Source organism: Dermacentor silvarum, chromosome 8 (assembly GCF_013339745.2).
Source record: "Dermacentor silvarum isolate Dsil-2018 chromosome 8, BIME_Dsil_1.4, whole genome shotgun sequence".
NCBI classification, from domain to species: Eukaryota; Metazoa; Arthropoda; class Arachnida; order Ixodida; family Ixodidae; genus Dermacentor; species Dermacentor silvarum.
The window spans coordinates 8,695,538-8,717,089 of record NC_051161.1 but is presented as its reverse complement, the minus strand read 5'-3'; the positions used below and the strand labels follow the sequence as shown (position 1 = coordinate 8,717,089).

At 44.5% G+C, this 21,552-nt stretch overlaps 2 protein-coding genes across 5 annotated transcripts in view; one reads left to right on the top strand and one right to left on the bottom strand.

Annotated features, from left to right (window-relative positions):
• The window catches only part of LOC119461935 (aminopeptidase N-like), a 45,410-nt gene extending 26,447 nt beyond the window's left edge, over nt 1-18,963 (top strand). Inside the window, exons 14-22 of the mRNA XM_049672791.1 lie at nt 128-261; nt 1,350-1,405; nt 2,982-3,129; nt 4,797-4,876; nt 5,580-5,693; nt 8,127-8,303; nt 9,547-9,684; nt 18,090-18,168; nt 18,720-18,963. Of these exons, the coding sequence (XP_049528748.1) occupies nt 128-261; nt 1,350-1,405; nt 2,982-3,129; nt 4,797-4,876; nt 5,580-5,693; nt 8,127-8,303; nt 9,547-9,684; nt 18,090-18,168; nt 18,720-18,920 (1,127 nt within the window). The 3' untranslated portion in view covers nt 18,921-18,963. The remainder of the gene's footprint in view (nt 1-127; nt 262-1,349; nt 1,406-2,981; nt 3,130-4,796; nt 4,877-5,579; nt 5,694-8,126; nt 8,304-9,546; nt 9,685-18,089; nt 18,169-18,719) is intronic.
• A 1,037-nt stretch (nt 18,964-20,000) lies between these two features.
• Nucleotides 20,001-21,552, bottom strand: part of LOC119461932 (aminopeptidase N-like) — a 58,171-nt gene continuing 56,619 nt past the window's right edge. For 2 of the 4 annotated variants that reach the window (XM_049672790.1, XM_049672789.1), the window contains exons 21-22: nt 21,472-21,550; nt 20,001-20,365 (exon numbers count right to left, since the gene is read on the bottom strand). In XM_049672790.1, coding sequence (XP_049528747.1) covers nt 20,156-20,365; nt 21,472-21,550 — 289 coding nt within the window. In that variant the 3' untranslated portion in view covers nt 20,001-20,155. The remainder of the gene's footprint in view (nt 20,366-21,471; nt 21,551-21,552) is intronic. The other 2 variants (XM_049672787.1, XM_049672788.1) reach the window with 1 other exon arrangement.

Genomic DNA, 21,552 nt, shown 5'->3' with positions numbered 1-21,552 from the left:
ATCCTATGGCAGCCAATGACGATATAAATTATAAGCTCCAGATGCAAGCATGAGCACAGTTCATTTGTTTACGAGTGTGCACTGAGAGAAAACGTGATTCGAACATCTCGCACCTGCGCACGCGCAGGGAAACTCAAGAGGAAAGTTGGAGGAGGCAACAAGTGGTTGATCGTCAATATCCAGCGCATAGGCTACTACCGGGTCAACTACGATGTCTTCAACTGGAGACTCCTGCAGTCTCAGCTACGGGACAGCCCCGAGGTGAGAGAGTCGTGGTCTAAGCGCGGCAGGGAAGCTCCGTATGTCTCCCATTGCCCGGGTCTGATCGCGTCACAATTACGTCAGGCCTACAATAAACGCCAATTTCCCCTGGCGGAGAACGGCGTAAACGTAAATCACAAGCAAAACAAAAACGGCCATGACGTCACGCTCCTTTCCTTTCGCGATCAGCCTTCATTGCCACCGACGGCTTTCCCACAATGGCCCGACAAAGCCATCTCGTCGTCTCATCCTACCTCGTTTGCCTCAGTCGTTCCTTGACACCCCGAAAATTCAGATACTTCCGAAGCTTCCCGTGGTCGGTCTTCCAGTGAAAGCGGAAATTGACGCCTATAGTCAAGGATAAGGCGAACAGCACTCAACAATACCCACAACACGCATGAGCGGCTGAGTCGGCTGATTCAAAGGGCTAAGCCCTGAACACCTGTCTGAAACACTATCTATTCAGCCGTTGTAATTCTACGCTTCAGGAATCGACTGACTGATGATTCACTGTCACTAGCTGCGATATACGCTCAACATCCACATAGATCATATCTACCTAGAGGACGAGCCCAGCCAACCAATCTATCCTCCCTGAATTGAAACGACAAACCCAGCTAATGAAGACATTCTCGTTTATGGAAGCCATAAGTTCATGTTTTTCGTGGCGCTGGCCTTGTTTAAACATACACTTGAATGTTTAATAAAGTTTAACGTCTCAAAGCAACACAAAGCAATAAGAAATATCGTGGTGGAGGGCACCGGAACAATTTTGTCCACCTGTGATTCGTTAACGTTCACCCAAAGCTTGGCGCACCAGCGCTATTGCTTTTTGTCCCCATGGGAATGCTGCCACCACGGCCGGGAGAACGCCACCAGCACCGTAGTCTACGCTTTGGAATACATGCAACCTACAGAAGTTTTAAGTGCTCTATATTTTGCAGCCTGATGTTTATATGCAACAAATTAAAGCAGCAATTTCTTGGCAACGTTATTTTCGCGTTCCACGCAATTCTGTTTTTGCCCCATTGTGCTGCTTCTGGTAAGAAATATGCCTAACACATTTTCTGCTGTCTCCTTTTTCATAGGCAATACACGTCTTGAATCGGGCACAGCTCATTGATGATGCCTTGGATCTTGCAAAGTAAGAGTTGTTTGAATCACTGGTAAAGATTAGCGTTAGTAAGGGCTAATAAGCGTTAATATGAACTCTCAAGACGAATATTAAGTTAAGTTGTATTGGACAGTTACGCTTTTCCAGTATTAAAACGGCCACTGTTACTGTGAGAGGAGGTTTTGTAAACCAGGAAAGGCAGGAAAACTAAAGACGGGCGGCGAAGCCGTGCTGAAGTTTCTGCCCCTTCTCGCCATGATGTATTGAATTTGAAATCGCATACACATATTTAGTTAACTGTTTGTTGGTAAAGGACTAAATTGCGTTCTAAAGGAATCGAAGAGTGAATAGACTATGTTTCAATTACTTTTACTGCGCTGAAATGGCCGAAATACGAGAAAATATTTTTAATGCGTGACGTCACCCTGACTTATTGCTACATCATAGAAAGAAAGAAAGAAAGAAAGAAAGAAAGAAAGAAAGAAAGAAAGAAAGACATCGTAGCTCTCATTTTTTCTTGTAGTAATCAACCTTTTTTTGGCTCATTGAGTGCAAATAGCTTTGGAAAAACGCGTTTCCAGTCTTTAGTGTACCTTTAAACGCATAGTGTACATTTACTCACGCAAACGAGCGCGCTGTTTTACTTTGTAGCTTCAGTAGAGAAAACGCTATGACAAAAAGTGCTATTTTCCGCGATTGAACAGAACGTAAAAGTGCGAGCATGCAGTTTTTACTTGCTCCGTTTCCTATTCTAGCGGATCATAAAGCAGCAGCTAAAGAATCGAGCGACAACATATTTTTTTTTACGCACGCTCCTTCTTCGTTGTATTTTTCTGTTATAGCTCAGCGTTTTATTGTCACCATGAAGAAGCAATACGCAACAGTGCCATTTCCCGCGCATTTGTATCATTAAGCATCTCGTGACAGTTATTTGAACGTGGTCAACCTGTTTCTGTTCTATGGAAGCTGCGCGCATTTGAGTCTGCGCGTTGCTGACCGTTGCAGCACTGTACTCCGGCCAATTTCTTCAAACGTTTGCGTCTTAATTTTATGTTTCACAGTCATCCAGAGACTGCACTGTCACATCTGCACCTTCCTACGTACTGGTAACTGAGGAAGTTCAAGAAACTTGATACCCTGATTCCAGTTGAGCAATGCCCTGACCTCTGCTTATATGAAATATCATTCGTACTAAATACATTGTGGTGAGCATTACTTCAAAACTGAACACGTGAGGATTTCTCCAGGCGAACCGAAATCAGGTGAATGCGTCATCCCCACAAAATAAACCATGGGTGAACGGTGACGAATTAGTGCACACTGTAATTAAACCCAGCATTTGTAGAAATTTAAGCTTATATCTATTCATCCCGGCCACTGTCACTCCCCCGTCCAGGGGCGAGTTTTTAGATAGTGAAACAATCAATTTCGTTAGCAAATCTAAAAGTTAAAAAACTTAAACAGTAAGAACCTTTTCATAAACTTTATGCAGTTTACCACATCTTTCTTGTTCTGTTTTTCTCCATGTTGATCACTAACTGCTTGCTTTGATTTGCGGTGGGCGTCAAGTAATGTTCATTCTTTTTCGTTGCGTGCGCCACATTAGGAACGGTCACCTGCCTTACGAAGTCGCCTTGGAGTTCCTGGACCTGGTTCGGCCAGAAGACGACTACATGCCCTGGAAATCGGCTCTGGATGCCATGCATGATCTTGATTTCTTGATCAGGAAGACCAAATACTACAGGAAGTATCAGGTGGGTAATAAAAATAACGGGGTTCGTATTCACAAATAAAGTTCTTACGCTAGAAATTTTCGTAACAACAGATTACAGCCAATCGTGATGTAGAAGATACACTCTATGCGAAGATTTCCCCCTTTGGGGCGCACCTTGTCCCCAACCAAAACTCGTCTATCTCGCCCGGTACTTTCAGGTCGCGAACGACATGTGCGTGAGCTTTGCGACACAGCATTAACGACACGAAAGCAGCGATCGCAGAGTTCTAAAGAAACCAAACGCAAGCAAGACACGTGACCATTATTGTTTGGTGACAAGATACCACCCACAGGGTGGTATCTTGTCTTAAAAGTGTACTATTATTTAAACTTATTTAAAAGTGTACTATTAGTAAAGGCGGCCGGCCAATGAAATATAGCACTTACGAACCAAAAGCTTTGCCCCCCCCCCCCCCCCCCCCCAATTCGGCATCTGCTTCTTTCATCCCAAGTCAAGTCAGGATATGTTCGTTACATCGCATTCAAAAAGTAAAAAAAAAAAAAAAAGACAAGACGTTTCGCACTAATCGCGCATGTGCACAAAATATTACGCGTGAGAACTCGACAGCATCATTACAGGAGTAATTTACAGTCCACCAAGCTGTCCTGGGACAGCCCTAATGCATGCGACAATGATTTCTTAATAGGAATAAAAGTGAAATAATGTGGGTAGGGGGTAAACAGGCGAACACGCGAATAAATGGTTGTGGTCAAGTTCTCGGCATGACAAACTACAGACTACAGAGTGTTCATTTTTAAGTTTTACGAAATTTTTAAAAATCGCCTGTGGCAGGTAGCGTAATTCTTATCGTTGAGCTGGGTTATTCGAAGAGGCGGAGATTACTAGGACGAGAAATCGAAACACATATTCAACTAATTAACAAAAATTGACTAATGAGCTTCTTAGTTAATTACTTTACGACACATATTGCAATTTACGAATTGTAGCCGGTGATTTTGCAAGACGCATCCACTTGAAATTAATTTCCAGGATGCTCCAATGACAGCGAATTGGGAATAAGCGTCAGTCAAGGTTATTGGTTCTCGTAACATTGCCACTAACGACGTCGTTCGAGGCTTTTTTTTTTTTGCAGTAACATAACTATATCCATGAGTATGTTCACTTTAACATTAGGTCAGCCTAGATAACATTAGGTCATACGTAGATAAGTGCCTTCTAAACGCTATCAGTTTATTCTAACTCAAGGAACCTTAAATTTGAAGTTGATTGCATACATAACTAGAGCGGATTATTTCGCGCAGTCATATTTTCGGCGATGGCCCGACCATCATGTCGACACCACTTTCTAATTCACATTTTTTCGCGCAGGGCACAGAAAACGTCCACCCTATGGTTTTAAACGGGCAGCTGCACATATATAACTATGACGGGAACAATAGCAGAAACTGTAATGCGCACTCGCGTAACCAGTGATAGTTATTACTTTTCCAGCAAGCTGTGAGTCTAATAAATGCATCATCATAACAACGGCTGCGTGATGCGTTCGCGCCGTGTTGCGGTGCGGGTAAGTTCTGCGCGAAAGTGGTGAAAAAGAATGTGCGTTCATGAGCTGTGTCAGTGCAACTGCACGGCTGACATTTGCTAATCCCGACGGATTCCATAATATACCATCGAATTCTCTGCAGGTCTTCGTGCGGTTCATTCTGGAGCGGAAGTTCGAGGCCTTCATAAAAGAAAAGAGGAGCAACCTGACGATTGCTGAGGAGTGAGACTCCCCTTGCCTTTTTATTATGGCGTCCTTATAATAATGTACATGTCAAGCTTGTTCTTATTCGCGCCTGTGGTACAAGTATATAATGCTAACATATGTTTTCAAGATGCGATGCAGCTATGTATGCAGACGAGTTAGTGAAATCAGATAAAATGAACAGTTTACTTCTCGTAGCAACAACATATTAAGCATTTGCCCGCACTGACGCTTCCAATTACACGTACTTCCTTTCCCACCATTACGGAGAGATACGAACTCGCATCTCGGGGTTCATCAACACGCACTTTGTCTGCATTTTATCGATTCCATTAAGTCATGAGTTGTTAGTCCAGCCCCCTTCCTGTCGCTTTGTCTATGTGTGCTTCTCGATTGTTTCTACTTTCAAGTTTGCTGGCATTCTTCTAGTATAACCATGTCCCAACTAGCCCAACAAGCCACTCTCATCAACTCATTGAGTCATCGTGACGCCACTCCATTTTACACATCACAAGTATGTTCCTTGCATGTTGCATCAATTTCTTGAGCCTTTCAGTCACCGCCTATGTATCTGTATTAAAGGAAAATGCAATTGGAGTCGTAACGACTAAATTAACTGCAACAAAAATCCTAACAGATATATCGAGGCTGCCTCTCGGTAACCTTGGGATTCCGTTCTTTGGTGCAAACTTATTTTTTCACGATTTCTCCGCTATTACAGCCTGCTTCGTAAAGCCGTCATCATGAACTCGTGTTACTTCGAGAACGAAGCATGTTTGGCATTCTCAACGAACAAGTTCCGAACCTTCCTGAATGACTCTTCGAAGATACAAAAGTGAGTTGTATGTTTAAACGATTAGCATTTTGGGGGAATTTGACGCGCTTTCCGATATGTCTGTTCATATCTAACCTCTTTCACTCCAACTTGAATCAGTGGGTAGTCTATGGTCCAATGGGGTAGTATCGGGTTGCTGTGCTAAGGGAACCGAGTTCCAAACCAACAACCGTCCGACCAATTTGGGTCACTGGGTATGCGGCGTTCTCGAATGGCAAGAAAGAATCCCTAATAATTTCTCTGGTACTGGATGGAATCGAACCTGCGTCACGTGTATTCAGCCAAAATAGTCTGAATGTAACAAACACGCGCCAATCACGGACTTCGATGGCGCAGCGTGGCCAGAGGGAAACCCGGCTGCAGGACACGACACGCTTCGGCAGTGGAAATACGGTGGGCCGGTACATTGCTTTCATTGCTAATCAGATGAACTGTCAATAAGATAGTTTCTGCCCGAATTTTTCAGTAACTTAAAACTTGAGTGATTGACTTCCAATGCATTTCTTCATTTTCTTTCTTTCTTCTTTTTTTTTTTGCAAAGTACGCCGGTCATTTATTGTTTTATTTGCTGCCAGGATAAACAGTGGTGAACTTCATAGCTAAATAACTGAGAGAAACCTAGAAACGCCTGGGTGGACGGGAGCAGTCTACCATTTATTTGAAGCGTTCCGCTGTGGCCGAAACAGATTCAATTTTCGAGGCATCGAATATAAAACAATTCACTGCCGAGAAATAAGAAACTGACTGCTTGATGGCTACCAAAAGTATATTGAACTCACATCATTTGAATACTGTGCGTTTTTTGCGACCTCATTCGAGAACCTGAGTGTTAAGGCGGGAAAAAAAGGAAGACAAGAAACACACAACGACAAAACGGGCACTTCGTTCTTTCGCGCCTTCATACCGATATGGCTGACCAACTAGCTCAAACAATAGCTCTGGTCATTCAAGGACACTTGGGAGGCATTGACTCATTGAGAACAATTTTAGGTTATCTTGTAGGACACTATAGAGAGTATACGTTAGGTTAGGTTAGGTTAGGTTAGGTTACAACAGTTGAAATACCCCTGCCTTTGGCTTACATACAGCGGGAGCTGCTTGCGTTATTGTTTGTACCGACGTTAATCAACTGAGGTGTTGCAGCCTCCAATCTGACAATACGTATCACAGGCACCGGGAAGGTGCCTGAGATAAGAGTGTGGTTGCGCTACTCATACCGACGGCTGTGTGTCGAGTACGGCAAGCGCTTACGCCTTGTTGCTTTCTACCACGTGCTACGTCGTCTGTTTTCTTGCTTGAGGCAACTGCGCACAATGAAAGACTGAAGTCGAGAGTATGACTGAAGCATGTCTGGTCAGAATGATGCATACTTATAAGGAGGAGATCCGGACACCGACAAAAATGGTTATTTGAACAAGGTGGATTGTCAACAAGGCTCCCGTGGGGGAGCCGAAACGTTAATATATTTTTAAATCATTTTGATCGGTGTCCGGGTCTCTTCCTTTTGAGAATGAAAGACTGTTTTGCACAGATCCGTAAGTGCGAGGCAGCTGCCATGTAAACTCAATAATTGACATTACGGTGCTGTCTACAAATTTTAAGAAGGTTATAACATGCTATTTGCCATGCACCTGAACTTGGAGAGAGAGAAAAGTAAGAATACTTGTAATTGATAACGCTTTATTAGTCGCAACCTTGCACTCGGTGGTTGTGAGAGACACCGCACAAGACGGCTACAGGTTTACTTACACCGACATAGCAGCACAGAGCAATGTTCGAGTTATCCTCCCACTGGAATGCCGGTGGCATTCCGGTGGTAGGATAACCACCTGGTAGAAAAACCGCGACGTCATGCTCAGCGGCAGAATAAAACACAAGAGAGAGAGATCCCGCTGCACCGACTGTGGCGCAAATGTTTGAATACGTGTGAATGTATTCTTACCAATGTCATCACTTGACAGATAATCAACACTTCAAAGGAACAGTCTGACACTTCAGTCCGATAAGACGCAGTATGGTGTTTATGAATGGTGCTATGCGCCACATGAAGCAAAGCGTCATTCAAGGCCACTTTCTGACTTTAAGAAACACCTCAGTAAAGGTTAGGTAGCTGTGGAACATAGGTGAGATGGGTGCTCGAAAGGACAGTTAACATAGTTATGGAAAGATGAGAAATAACGTCATCGCATAAAACCAACAGCACCTGTTCCGTTGAAAGAATCGGAAGGCTGCGCGAGGTCGTTGAACGCTTAGGCAACTCTGTAGAGGAAAACTCAAACGAGGACAAATTGGCGAAGTCAGGGTGAAGCCGACCTCCTGAAAGAAGCCGAACGAGCATGCACTGCTTGATCTGTCAACGCTATACTGCATTTCTTATTTCCTAGGCAGGAGCCGAGAAATTTGCCGTGTTTTTCATTACGTCCTTCCCTGCAGGGCCCTTCGCAAGAATCCGTGGCGTACCATGGTGGTGCTGTGCCAAGGCGTGCGCCTGGACAATGGCAGCCACTGGCAGTTTGTCCTGGACCACCTGGACGAGGCAGCTCCGGACGACAGCAAGCGCGCCGCCGTCAGGGCACTCGGATGTGCCAAAAACCAAACCCGGCTAAACGAGTACGCCTGTATTTGCTGTCTAGAGAACTCGAGAAAAGTTGATTTCATTACAACGTCCTGAAAAGCTAACTGCCATTTAGCAACGAGATCGGCGCGCGTTAGACCAAAATTGAGACGCAATATCGGAACTCAATGGTTGCGACCAGTCGCGTGGTCGGCTGGATTCCTAGGTCATCGACTGTGTTGCACGCTGTCATGCTTCAGATTACTTATCAAATTGATGCGACTACGGCATGTGATGCAGCACTCCAACTGGTAACGCATTATTTTAGAGTCATGTAATATATATATACACGACATATACGCTGCGCTCCGCAAAACCCCAACGACCACCGCTGACCGTCGGCGCCCGGCACCGGGGCTTCCGCCACGGCACCGGGGCACAAACAGATGCGAGGCGCCGCCGTGGTTCACGTTCTCCCGTGCGGCGGCGCCACAGTCCGAGGGCCCAGCTGCTCTGGAAAATGAATTACGCTTCCCGGCACCTCGGTGGAATGCTGCTGGAGTGGCGGGCGGCGGCTGATGCCTCCTCCATTAGTTCCATTACTACGGCCGCCAAAGAGACACCCATTACGCTCCTGGTTCCCTATAAGGAACCAGGAGCGTAATAAGTGTCTCTTCGAGATGGCGACCACAGGAGCACTATAGTGGTCCTGTGGTCACCATTGAGAAGATTTGGTCTCTCAAAGAAGCTTCTACCACGCTAGAACGGTCCCCACCGAGTTTTACGCCAGATCACCGAAGTCACCTATATCATATTGCACTGATCAAACCTACGCCACTGTCGGCGTGCCCACAAAGTAATATTGTTCACCTCGGTCGACTCAAACCACATAACCCGGCCTCTGATACTGCACCCTAACCAGCCCGGCGTCAGTGATCTTGCCCTAGGATTAGTATTGCCGCGAAACTGAAGGTATCTTCTCAGACTATTTACCGAGCAGATGAGGAGGACGCGCGCCATCTTGGCTACTGGTATGCCCTTACGTCTCATTTTATCTTGTAAATATTTGTAAATACACGCTTTTGTGCGTCACCTCCATCACGCACAACTTTTAAAGAAATCTACGCGTCGTGCCCTCTATTTCTGCACTGGCGCTACCCTCAGCTCCTCTCCTTCACTACTTTCTCCCAAGCCTTTACTCATTCTCTCTTCCTCCACACCATCGCAAGCTACAACGATGGCCAGAGCGATGGTGAAAACCCAGAGAAATTTGGCGCATTAAAATATTTTTTTACGCAGACTTCTGCACCACACCATGGACAAGACCGAGTTTCCTGGCAAGATGGAGTACATATTCGAGAGCCTCATGGAGACGCCGGTGGGCGAGGAGCTTGCTTCGGACTTCCTCATGAAGAACCTGAAGAAGCTCGTTCACAAGTGAGTCGTTCACTTCCTTCTGGCTGGATGCCTCGATTTCTCGTAGCTCTCTGGCAGTTCAATCCCAGGTGATGTTTCGACTGCCATCGCGCTGCAGTAAACTTGCGCGCTGTGTTTGTCCCACCAAGCAGCCTGGCTGACAAAATGCCCTGTTGTGTTCCTTCACGGAATTCTATACGGTACAACACGAAACCTCTCGAACGCAGTAAAACGGTGGGGCAAGTGATTTTACCATTAAGGAATGTACGTAAACATCATACAACATGAAACCTCTCTAAACGCAGTAAAACGGTGGGGCAAGTAATTTTACCATTAAGGAATGTACGTAAACATCATGCGTCGGATTTACCCTTCCTGGCTGGAGAACCTTACACAGGGTGTCCCATCTAACTTCAGCCAAGGTTTAAAAATATGCCGATGTACTCTAGGAAGACGCTGCTAAATGCATGCTGTTGGTTATTGTACGAATCAAGCCATACTAGTCTTTCTTTTTGTATTCCGCTTCGTTGCGCAATTAGTCAACACTAGTTAGTCAACTCGGCAAGTTGTAGGCCATTCTAGGTAACATCCAATTTAGCAGTGTCTTCGTTCCTACTTGTAACGTAATAATTTTTCTGTCCCGCGAAATATTAAAAAAATGCGCTTGACATGTGCGTTTGCGCGTCGCAATTGCAGTGAATTCAAACGTGCCACGTATGAACGAACAGAGAATTTAGCCTGCTGTGCTGCCCTTTAAACAAGTTACAGGACAGTGACACAGACGTTCGCTGCACGCTTTAAACAGGTTTAACCCAGTGATATGCTTGCCTCGCGGTGGTTCATGATAGCGATAAGCGGACCAGGCAGCGCACCATGTTAAGTTCGCTGTTCGTTCATACGTGGCAAGTTTGTGAGCACTGCAATCGCGACGAGCGAACAGGCATGTCACGTGCATTTTTTATGTATTTCACGGGACAGAAAAATGATTGCGTAACAAGTAGGGACGAAGACGCTGCTGCATTAGATGTTTCCAGGGCCGGTATTTTGTAGCGATGCCTTATGCCTTATTCCATACTAGTCTTATCATCCACCGCTCACGGCCGGCTGATCCCGTTGATAATGTGAGCGGACCGTCGCTCTGACCACTGACCAAGCGCGAAAAGCGCGAAAAGGCACTAGCATCGGAAAGGCATCGCTACAAAACAACGACCCAGAACGCTCTACAACTTAGTCACTAAGTTTTCCCCTAAATTTATTTGCCTAGTTGGTTAACTAATGTTGACTAATACTTTTTTTCATATTTTGCAGGATTGTTTTATGACGCATAAATAGGTAATACTTTCTAACATTTTTAATGGTGTGAAACATGGTATATGAAGCATATTACTGATAAGGCCGTATTTCTTCGCTTCTCTCGCCAAGAAGCTCCGCTCTCTTTTACGTACACGCTAGGTTCGTCACCGCTGCAGGAAGACACTCAATACAAGTACTTAGGTGTCACACTTACTACTACTTTATCCAGGAATTTACACACAGGTAATATTTGCTCTTCCGCGGTCCAGAAATTATTTTTTGGAGCATACGTTACAAATTCACCCCCGAGTGTAAAAATTACTTGCGTACAATTCAATAATTAGACCGAAACTTGAATATGCATGTGTCGTTTGGGACCCGCGTGTACTAAAGACCATTTTACCCATCTCGAATAGGTACAGAGGAAAGCTGTAAGGTTTATTTGCACAAACTTTTCTCCATATGACTCACCCTCTGAAATAATGCAGGCTAATGGCATTCAATGTCTTAACAAAGAAGCAAAAACTTTACAATTTCTTTTCTTGCTTTGGAATTGGGACCTAGCAATTAATCCATCACCCTATCTATCGTCTTCAACATCAAGGCATACTCGCCGCCATCATCCTAATTCGCTGACCTGTATTTTGTACGAACAGATTTATTCGTTTTCATTTTTTTCCTCGCACTGTAACCAATTGGAATGATTTTTATTGCCTTTACCACAATTTGATGCTTTGAAACTTATTTTTGCTTTGCTTACTTTTCACCCACTCTGGTTCGAACTGTACAAGGTTTGCAGCATTGAATAAAAAAATAAGTAAGAAGTTGGAACCTACTGAATTGGGCGTTTCTTAGATCGCTGTAAAATTTTCTCATTTCAAGCTTTTTTCTACAGTTAATACTGAGGAAGTTAGTTAAATAGGCTTGCATATTTATGCAATTAAGCAAAATACAAAAATATGGTGGCTGGCTAGACACAATAGCCAACAACATGCATTTCGCCGCCTGCATCTTGAGTGTATCGGCATATTCTTAAACCTTGGCTAAAGTTAGGTGAAACGCCCTGTATATGTAATTTACTTCCAATCGGCTTTAGTTTCCTTTAGCTCATGTTTAGGTCATGTCCTATAGAATACTAAGTAGTTTACTCGAAATGTAATTTTAAGTCAAGTCAAATTTATCGCAACAGTCATGGAGTTACATGGTGACAGTATTACAGCAGGAGGTCCCAGAGTTTTGAGAAAACTGTCAAAGGGACCTCCTATATATGATTACATAAATAGGGTTATTATACAAAAAAAACAGCAAACAAGTATGGTCACGGGAGCAATAATAATATTAATTAGGTAAGTTTACCATCTATAACAGGTAATTGGATGCATATAGGTTAATTTCAATGCTAATAATTGAATAATATGAAAAAATAATCGAAAGCGTGGGAACGAACAGAATAACAACTAATATGAACAAGAATAATCAATCCGACATAGGAGACCAAACTCGTATTATTAATAATGTCAATTTACAAGGTATACAGCAAAAAACATTGATAATTAATTAGGAAATTCACATGAGTCGGTTAATTCCTGAATGAAATATTTCTTGGTGCGCGCGGTGAATGTATGAACGTTGTGTGATGATTTTGTTTCGAGACGTAATGAATTGCATGCCAGAGAAGGGGGCTGTGAACTTCCCGTAATTCGTCCTTACGGAAGGTAAAAGATTATTGCGCAGGGAAAACTAGGTACTGTTGTTGTTAGTAAAGTGTTCAGGGTGAATACATTCAATGATGATGTCATGGGCGATGAGTCTATATGTAATTATGGATAGTTTCTGACGGAATAGTTGTCGTAACGGGAGAATGTGGAGTTTAGGGAACAGTGACCTGCAGGGCGACTCAAATGGGGTGAAAGCCAATATTCTTATAGCTTGGTTCTGAAGTCGCTGCAGACGTTCAATATGGGTAAAATACGTATTGGCCCATGACGATACGCAGTACGAAAGATGGCTATGAATATAAGCAAAATGCAAAGATCGTACGATGTAAGGTGGAAAATAAGCTCTTGTCTTGATGATAATGTGGATGCCAAATGCAATCTTTCTCACAAGTGATCGGGTGTGTCCATAAAATTTTAGTTCAGTATCTAAGATGACACCGAGAAACCGCGCTTCGTTCGAAACATGTGTGACGTGATCACCAATGTTAACAGAAGGTGGGATGTCGATTGAAATTCGCGGGGAATGGAACACCTTAAATGTTTTAGTGGGATTAATGTGCAGATGATGATTATGGCACCATGAAGTAATATTATTTAAGTCGGTGTTAGACTGGAGTGTGGCAATTGTTTTACTGGATGTAAGGATGGTAGTGTTATCAACGTAAAGTATGCACTTGGTCTTAGCAAGAATAGTGGGTAGGTCATTAATAAACATCGAAAATAAATGTGGGCCTAAATTGATCCCTGTGGGACTCCTACGTTAATTAGCTTTGATGATAAGAGATGGCCGTTGACCTGTGCCATTTGAGACCGGTTACTCAAGTAGTCTTTAATAAAGTTTAGTGGAGGACCAGATATACCAAATGATTCGAGTTTAACAAGTAGTATGCGATGGTTTATGGTGTCGAAGGCCCTCGTCAGATCAATGAATACACAGCCCAGAATTATACCTCTGTCAATTGCTTGCTTAACTTCTTCAGTTAATGAAAAAAGTTACAGTTCGGTTGAATATCCTTTTCGAAAACCGAATTGCTGAGGAGACAAAAGGTTAAATTTGATTAAGTAGTGCATCAATCGAGTTTGGAATAGCTTTTTAATCACTTTACTAAAGAAAGGAAGGATACAAATTCGCTTCTAATTGCCTACTGAAGTCTGATCACCTTTCTTGAAAACAGGAACTATTCTACCAGCTTTAAGACAGCTTGGAAACACTCCTCTAGAGAACAGTTTGTTAATGATTAGCGCCAAAACCGACAATATTTCATGCGAAATTAGTTTTACTTTACACGGATCAATATGGTCTAATCCAGCGCTTGTAGTCTTCAAAAGATGTGATGACCTGGTGAACTTCATCTGCAGTCATTGAATGCAGATAAAAGGAATGACTACACCGAGGTATATCAGGTAAAAGACACGCCAGCTGCTGCGTATCCGTAGAGGCGCAAAAATGCCCACTGAATGCGTCAGCTATTCTGAGAGGATCAGTATACATTTCGTCGCCTTGCTTTATTTTTATTGTAGTCTCTGAGCAATCATTTTTGTTCAGAAACTCTTATGATTTTCCAGCAGCGCGTCCTGTTAGTTGTGTTTTTAGAATAAGATCCTGGTAATAATTGCGCTTAGCGCGCCTTAATAAAGAAGATAACGTTGCAGAATATAACTGAAAGCGGGATTTTAATGGAGAGTGGCTGCGACTTTAATTTATTATGGAGGTTATTCTTTTTATTAATGGACGGTAACAGTGAGTTACTAATCCATGGATTTCTGTGTGAGCGAAACCATTTTGTCACAGTAGTGTAAGTGGTGCAGTTTTCTATGCACATAGCTATTGATTCCGAGAAAGACGCCAAAAGCCTTTTCTGCGCAATCCTCCTTAATCACCGATGTCCAATCTACTGCACGAAATAGCTGCACAAGCTTGACGGAATAAAATCGCCGCTTTGTCAATGTATTACTACTCTTGATATTTTTAAAGCCTAAGGTGAAAAAAAAATAGGATTATGGTCTGTAATGCAATGATCTACCACTCCTGCAATGTGATCAGATGAAATGTTGGAGATCATATGATCTATTAGTGTACTGGAGCCCAATAAATCATTCCTAGTTGGAGCTGAAATATGCGAAGAAAAGCCAAAGCTGTATAAACAGTGCATGTACTTTAAACATGATGCACTATCACGATTGACGATGTAAATGTTAATATCACCACATATGAGAACGTTCTTATTTTGTATTACCAAATTATTAAGAATGTTGCTTAATTGACTGCAAAATTATGTATACGAAGATGAAGGTGACCTATAAATGGAAGCCACGATGGTGTCACGACTGTTCATTGGTATAATACTATTGTTAAATTCAAGCCAAACAGATTCACAGGGAACATTGTTAAATGTGAAATCAAGACGACGGGTGTATGTTTAGGACGAGTTTACAAGCATGGCACTTCCACCACCACGACACAATTCGCGATTACAACATTCAGAATGATAACCTGGCAATCCATACAAGTTATCTTCATTGCCAGATAACCATGTTTCAGACAAACATATGATAGAGAATGAATTATCAAGTAAAGAAAGAAACGCAACAAGATCATTATGGTGTTTTCTAAGACTGCGAATGTTTAGGTGCAGAAGCGATAATGCTGGAGACTTTTCGTGTAACAACTCTGTAGTTTTTTGGCACGTGTATATAGCCATGGTGATTTGCGGTCGGTTTAAAATGATAAACGACAGCAAATCTAACGGAAGATACCAAGATCTTCCGCACGTGCCATTGGAAACACGCGGCTGTTATCGGTCATCGAGCTTTGATTGTGCAATTATCGGTTCAGAGGTGCTTCCACTGGTGTGCTCTTTTAAGCGCAAGTGCTTGCGCAAAAAGGCGCTTTCGCTCTGGCGTGAAGTGATCATTCGCAAACACAGGTTTGGGGCCCGTGCTCTGGGCAAACCCTAGATTCGCGGTAAACAGCCGCGCCTTTCTTGCTTTTTTAGTGAATTCAGCCTTCTTGTTTCGCGAACAGAATCACGCAATAATGTGGCTTCCATTTTTCGCGGGCACCCGGTGTGCAGTGTCTATATCTGTATTGGCAATTGGACAACCAACCTTCTTACCAATAGTTTGGACGACTGCGAGGCAGTCTTCACCTTTTGACTCGGGGTTGCCTTTCAGCTCAACATTATTGAGTCGCGAATATTGTTCGAGATCACACATTTGTTTACTAAGTTTGTTATTTTCATCCCTCAAGACCTTGTTTACCTTGGTCAGTGCCTCATTGTGATTTTTCACAGAGTCACATATGTCATTAAACACCACTAAGCTAGTTTTCAGTTCGGCAACCTCCTCACGAAGAGCCTGCAATTCCTTTGCTAGTTCAGCAGAAGTTGGCATGCTCAAGTTTAGCAATGCAAAAAGTAAACACAATACAAAAGATATAGGCAGCAGTGGAAGCGGGCAAAAAACGCTATAGAATCGTGCACAAAAGTGTACAAACCTGGACAGAGCAACACAAGGATCAGTACTTGCACACAGCCGCAACCGCTGCTGCCCAAATGATGAGCAACAGGAAGCGTTGGCCTTTTTGTAGAGTTTCTTGTCCGGTAGATGGCGAACGCCGTAGTTGAAGTTCAGTGACGTAGTGTAAAGATGTGCACGTGCCGTGGATATGCAGCAGCCTAACAGTGCTGCCCAGTGGATCGTGCAGATTAGATTCGCCACCTGGACAGAGCAACACAAGTATCAGCACTTGCACACAGCCGCAACCACTGCTGCCCAAAATGCTAGACTCTTACTCAAGAAAGTAAACGCCATTCACGGGTATTAAAATATGCGCATTCATGGGAATCTGGATAGCATAGTAGTGTAGTTAAAATATTTCAGTAAGATTCTGATGCCTCTGGATTGATCAAAGTTGCTGATTGATTGATAAATTGAGTGCTTTAATATCCCAAGGCATCACATGAGCTATGAGAGACACCGCAGTGAAGAGCTTCAGATAAATTCTTAATGCTTCAAGTTCTTTCACGCGCCCCTAAAGTGCGGTACGTGGGCGCTTTTGCATTCAACCACTATTAGAATGCGGCTGCCGCAAGCAGTGTAAACGAACCCGAGACCTTTTACTCAGCAGCAGAACGTCATAGCCAGTTGAGTCAGCACGACTGGTTGCCAAGCAGATGTGCGAGTCACAATTGGCTTAGATTTGTTCATATCGTTGCATTCTTTTTATCTGGTCAAAAAAATTGCCCAGGAAATATTGCTTTTAGGCTTCATTATGAACGCCCCATGTCTTACACTAATTTTTATTGCGATAGCAATTATATGGACACTTCTACCGGATTTCTGCCGTCGCCGTCGCCGTGAGGTTCCCTATAGATAAAATCTTCGCCGCGCGCCGTATGCCCGAGCGGAAGCGTGCGGGGACGTGCGCTATCACGGAGAGCGAACGCACTCAATCACCCACGCGCAAGCAAGGAAGCGGGAAGCCAGCGCCGGAGGGAGCGCGGAGGGGGGGGGGGGGGGGGCGCACTTCTACGCTGCCAACAACCGCGCTCGTCGCTCGTCCGCACCGTCTCTTATCTCCACACGGCTCTGACCTTTATGCGCCGTGCATTCGCCGCTCAGTTTCCGTTGAAGCGATAGACCGCACGTACCTTCGCCCGCTGCTGCGGCGTATATATGCGCTTGCTGCCAGCGTTTTGACGGTCGTTGTCTGCAGTCATTCAGTGTGATCTATTCATGTTTGTTTGTGCGCGCTCACACCACGCTTGTTCAATAAGTTAGTAATAGTCGGGCCACATTTTCCAACGCACGCTACACATGCAATGCTACCCGGGTCGGCAGTGCAGCGCTACAGGTGTGTCCCTTCGCACGCGCTGCCCACGGGAAGCGCTTCTCATCAACACCACCGTTTCACACGCGCCTCCTCGTGGTCATCGAGTCTCTCTTCATGTCGGTCTACTTACGCCGCAGCACACCTGCTTACTTAACCAGCTCATGTTTACTACAATTCATATTGCTACCGAAGCCGCTCACCTTACTTCGTATGACATTGCTGTGTTGCTATCGCATTCATTGCTTCGCCCTTAGGGCGAAACTGTGACATTTTTTTCTCCATACGTTACATAACTGTATTGCTACACTCCTAAAGCGCGAACGCATTGTTCGGAATAGTAATTTGTATTTTTGGTTGCGCGTGACAAAAAGAATAATATACGTCCAAAACTATATTTTATCACTTGTGCTTTGTTAAATCACGCAATAGTACTGCGCGTAAAAAAGGTCATAAAAGCCCAGAAGTAAAATTTTAACTTTGAGGATGCCGAGCAATTGAGTAGATCCACTATTCACATTAATCTCGACGGAAGCAGATGTGTGGTGTGGTCAAAAGGCACTGGTGATCTTGTTTCTCCGCAGGTACGGAACGGGATCTTCGATGAGGCATGCCATACGGGCCGTCGTCACCGGAGTCCGCAGCGTCGACAGGTTCACTAAGGTACGCTAGGTGGAAGCTCTCCGCTCACAAAACACGCGCACTGGTCATGAAAACTGGAGTCATTCCAAGTATACGAGTGCTGGGTGGATTACAAGCGCGTGCGCTTTGAATTGCATGCTGGGGATTGCATTACGTGCCAAAACCCCGATTTGATTATCAGGAACGCCGTGGTGGGGGACTCCGGAGTAATTTTTCCACCTGAGGATCTTTACCGTGTCTTCAATGCACGAGACGCGGCCTTTTTTGCATATCGGCGCGTGCGCCTTAATACCCATGAAATCAGAACAGGGTGGTAGCTTAAATTGTTGTAAAATATAGGGGGCGACAATCGCCAATACCATTCTCAGGCGCCCGCCGGCGGCTCGCCTACTTTCACGGTCACTTTAGCACAATGCAGATCAAAGACCTCATGTATCGTTTACTTGCTTATCTACACGCACCCAACTTCACATTACAAAACAATACGATCACTGTAGTTCCTTTCATTTGCACGAATCTGTGTTTCATCTTCGGTTTAAGCGTCGTACTTCATTTCTGCTCTGGGCTTTCAGATCAAGAACTTCCACGAAGACCTCTCTCGGCGTCACCGATTTCCGCGAAAAGTGGACACGACGTTTGCGGGCGCGCTGTCTGAGGCCGAGCGGGCGCTGCTCTGGGCGCAGAATCATGGCTCAGCCGTCGAGAAGTGGCTTGACGAGAAGATGGCCAAGTATCCCTTCCTGTACGAGGACGTCGTTAGGGCCATGTACTAGGGGTCTGAAGCATCGTGTGCATGTGCAGGAAATAAATGGGTGATTCCAGTGTGATGCGTGCCAACCTGTGCATATCGGCGGGAGTCATCCTGTCACGCGTGTCACATGCATGTCTATGGCTGTTAGTCGAAAACAGCAGGGATCTCGCTGCAAACTAAAGGGGCGTTAGTGCGTACTCTCTCTCCGGAGTTGCGTAGCCTCTCTGTATAGGGTGACTACTTTCACGAGAAAAGATGTTGCCGTACCAGAAGAAGAGCACTGGTCTTGTACCAGTGAATGTGGTGCGCTGCAGGCCCACATTAACAGACCCCAGTTTCATTCTCCCGTAAATATTCCGCTACAAAGGAAAAGGCCATAGCCATCATCATCGTCGTTGAACTCTAGAAAATCTTGCATCTGCGCGTGCTCAAAAGATACAAAACCTCGCGAACAACTTGCGTTCCTCGCGCCAATCGCCGATTGATGTCTGCAACGTGCAGTAACAAATTGAAGGTGCGACAGCGAGCGCAGGCAATCGCAGGCAATGGCGAAAAGGTCCAAATTAGGTGCTCGAATACTGAATCCACATTTTTTCTAGTAAATCACGAAGAGAAAAGAAAGACCACTTAATCATCAGCATCGTACTATAATGCAATCGGAGCCTGATGAATGGTAAGTTAACTATAATATCATTGACTAATCGTGCCCAGTAAACATACCTAGATTCAAACTATACGGACGAAATCGCTGCTTCAGTCCCAGTTCAAGTGCGAGCACCTGGTAGAAGACGCAATATACACTGCCATGAGCACGTGAGCACAGAATACGCGTCTACGGGAACTGTCTCGCGGAACAGTCCATATACGGCCAGCCTGGTAACTCGACAAAATTAGATAAATTCGAGGCGAAAGGCGAAGGAAGATTGTTCCAGAATTTTTTTCTGGTTAGATGACTGGTCCTCGCTGGATGCCAGCGAGTGCAAAGAAATATATCGATTCGTGCTGTGGTTAACTCACGTTGTTTTCCCCGAAAACGTCGAGTACGCAAGCTTTCATGAAAAATACCGATTTATTAAGAGCTACGACTGTAGAAGTCGGAGAAGAGCCGAGACAGGTATAATCTTTGCGCCTCATATAGCTGAAACTTTATTCGGTGCGACTGTAATTTTCACAGATGCGCGGGCTTTATTATTTCTGCAAGAGGCCATTCGGCCAAAGCTGCGCCGAATGCCGCGGCAGCCACAGCAGCCTTTCTTGTCAGGCCCCAGGTGCCGGTCGGGCGTCGACTTTGCCTCCCTCGTCGTCTTTGCGGGCGAGCCTGTTGTCGAGCCAGTTCTCGATGACCCGCGCGTTTTTGCGCACCCAGTTGATGTTGGCCCTGGCCAAGTCAAGCGCCGTCTGGAAAGTGCGCGTCAGCTTCTTGGCCGTCGTCTTCCTCTCCACGTTGGTCGCGAAAAAGTGCTCCATCTGCGCACCATCACAGAAGCGAAGCCTCTCCCAGTCAGGGAATGCTATCCTGGACATTGAACAATTCCGCCATATTGTCACATTCGCCACCTTGTCACCTCTGTTTGGCACAAAGGGATGCCGCCGCCCCTCTGAATGGCTCAAAATGCCGATTTTACAGAATTCGAGAAATATCCAGATAGCACACGGGGTCAACGCAGCTGAAATTGGACTGTATTTGGCTTTGATGCCGCAATGCCGAAGCCTACTAAGGTAGGTGCGCTAGGTATTTTCTGACTATTCCGATCACTCGCGCGTTCGCATAAAAATTTCGCATATATATGGCATTTCGTGGTTGCCGCAGTTTAACAGGACGTTTGGGTGCCGTTACTCGACTTTTTTCGTTTGAAATCAATCGGAAGTGCGTTTGTGTGAAAAACAGCAAATACGCTGCTTTTGGAGGGGCGCTTCCTTACAGCAATTTCTTTACGATGTAGCAATGTGATGCATGTCTTTTATTTCCACCTTAACCTAAAAGTCAGGCACATACAATTCGGTCGATAACTCTACAAAATATATTGCGTTGCATCTAGAAATACGAAAAAATCCTAATGGCGTTAGCAAGCGCCCCAATACGCAAAAAGGAGAACGCAGTAAAATTATTCGACGAACGGCATTGGCAAACATCAAAACAAAAAACTAGAACATTCGAGGCACAGTCCAACTACAGGGCCATCGGTTTGTATTAAGTGGTCTGTATAGACGTTACAGCATTGTCAGTGAAAGGTTTCTTTGAATTGTATTGCGTATGGAAATAAAGAGTTGTTCATTCCCGGTGGGCGACAGGGAATGCGGATTAGCGGAAAGCTGTGGGCTAAGGCGAGCAGAGGTTCTAATATGTCGTTTTAACAGAATGGGACGAGCAGATAGAAAGAGTAAGTAAATAAAGTAGCTCTCACGTAAATGGACACTGAAATCATACTCGCCTTAAGCGACCTGATACGCGGGGACCTAATACAGCGATGTTTAGCATGTACAGTATAAGAGGGTAAGTTCGAATGGCGTCCTTCCTTTTATACGCGTTGTCGCGATTATTCAGCTCGTGCATGCTAGAAAAAAAAACGTACCTGTTTCAGGTCTTCACTTTTGCGAATGCCTTGAATGGAAAACCAGATGGTGTCCTTTAGTGATGGGCTCTGGCCATACCT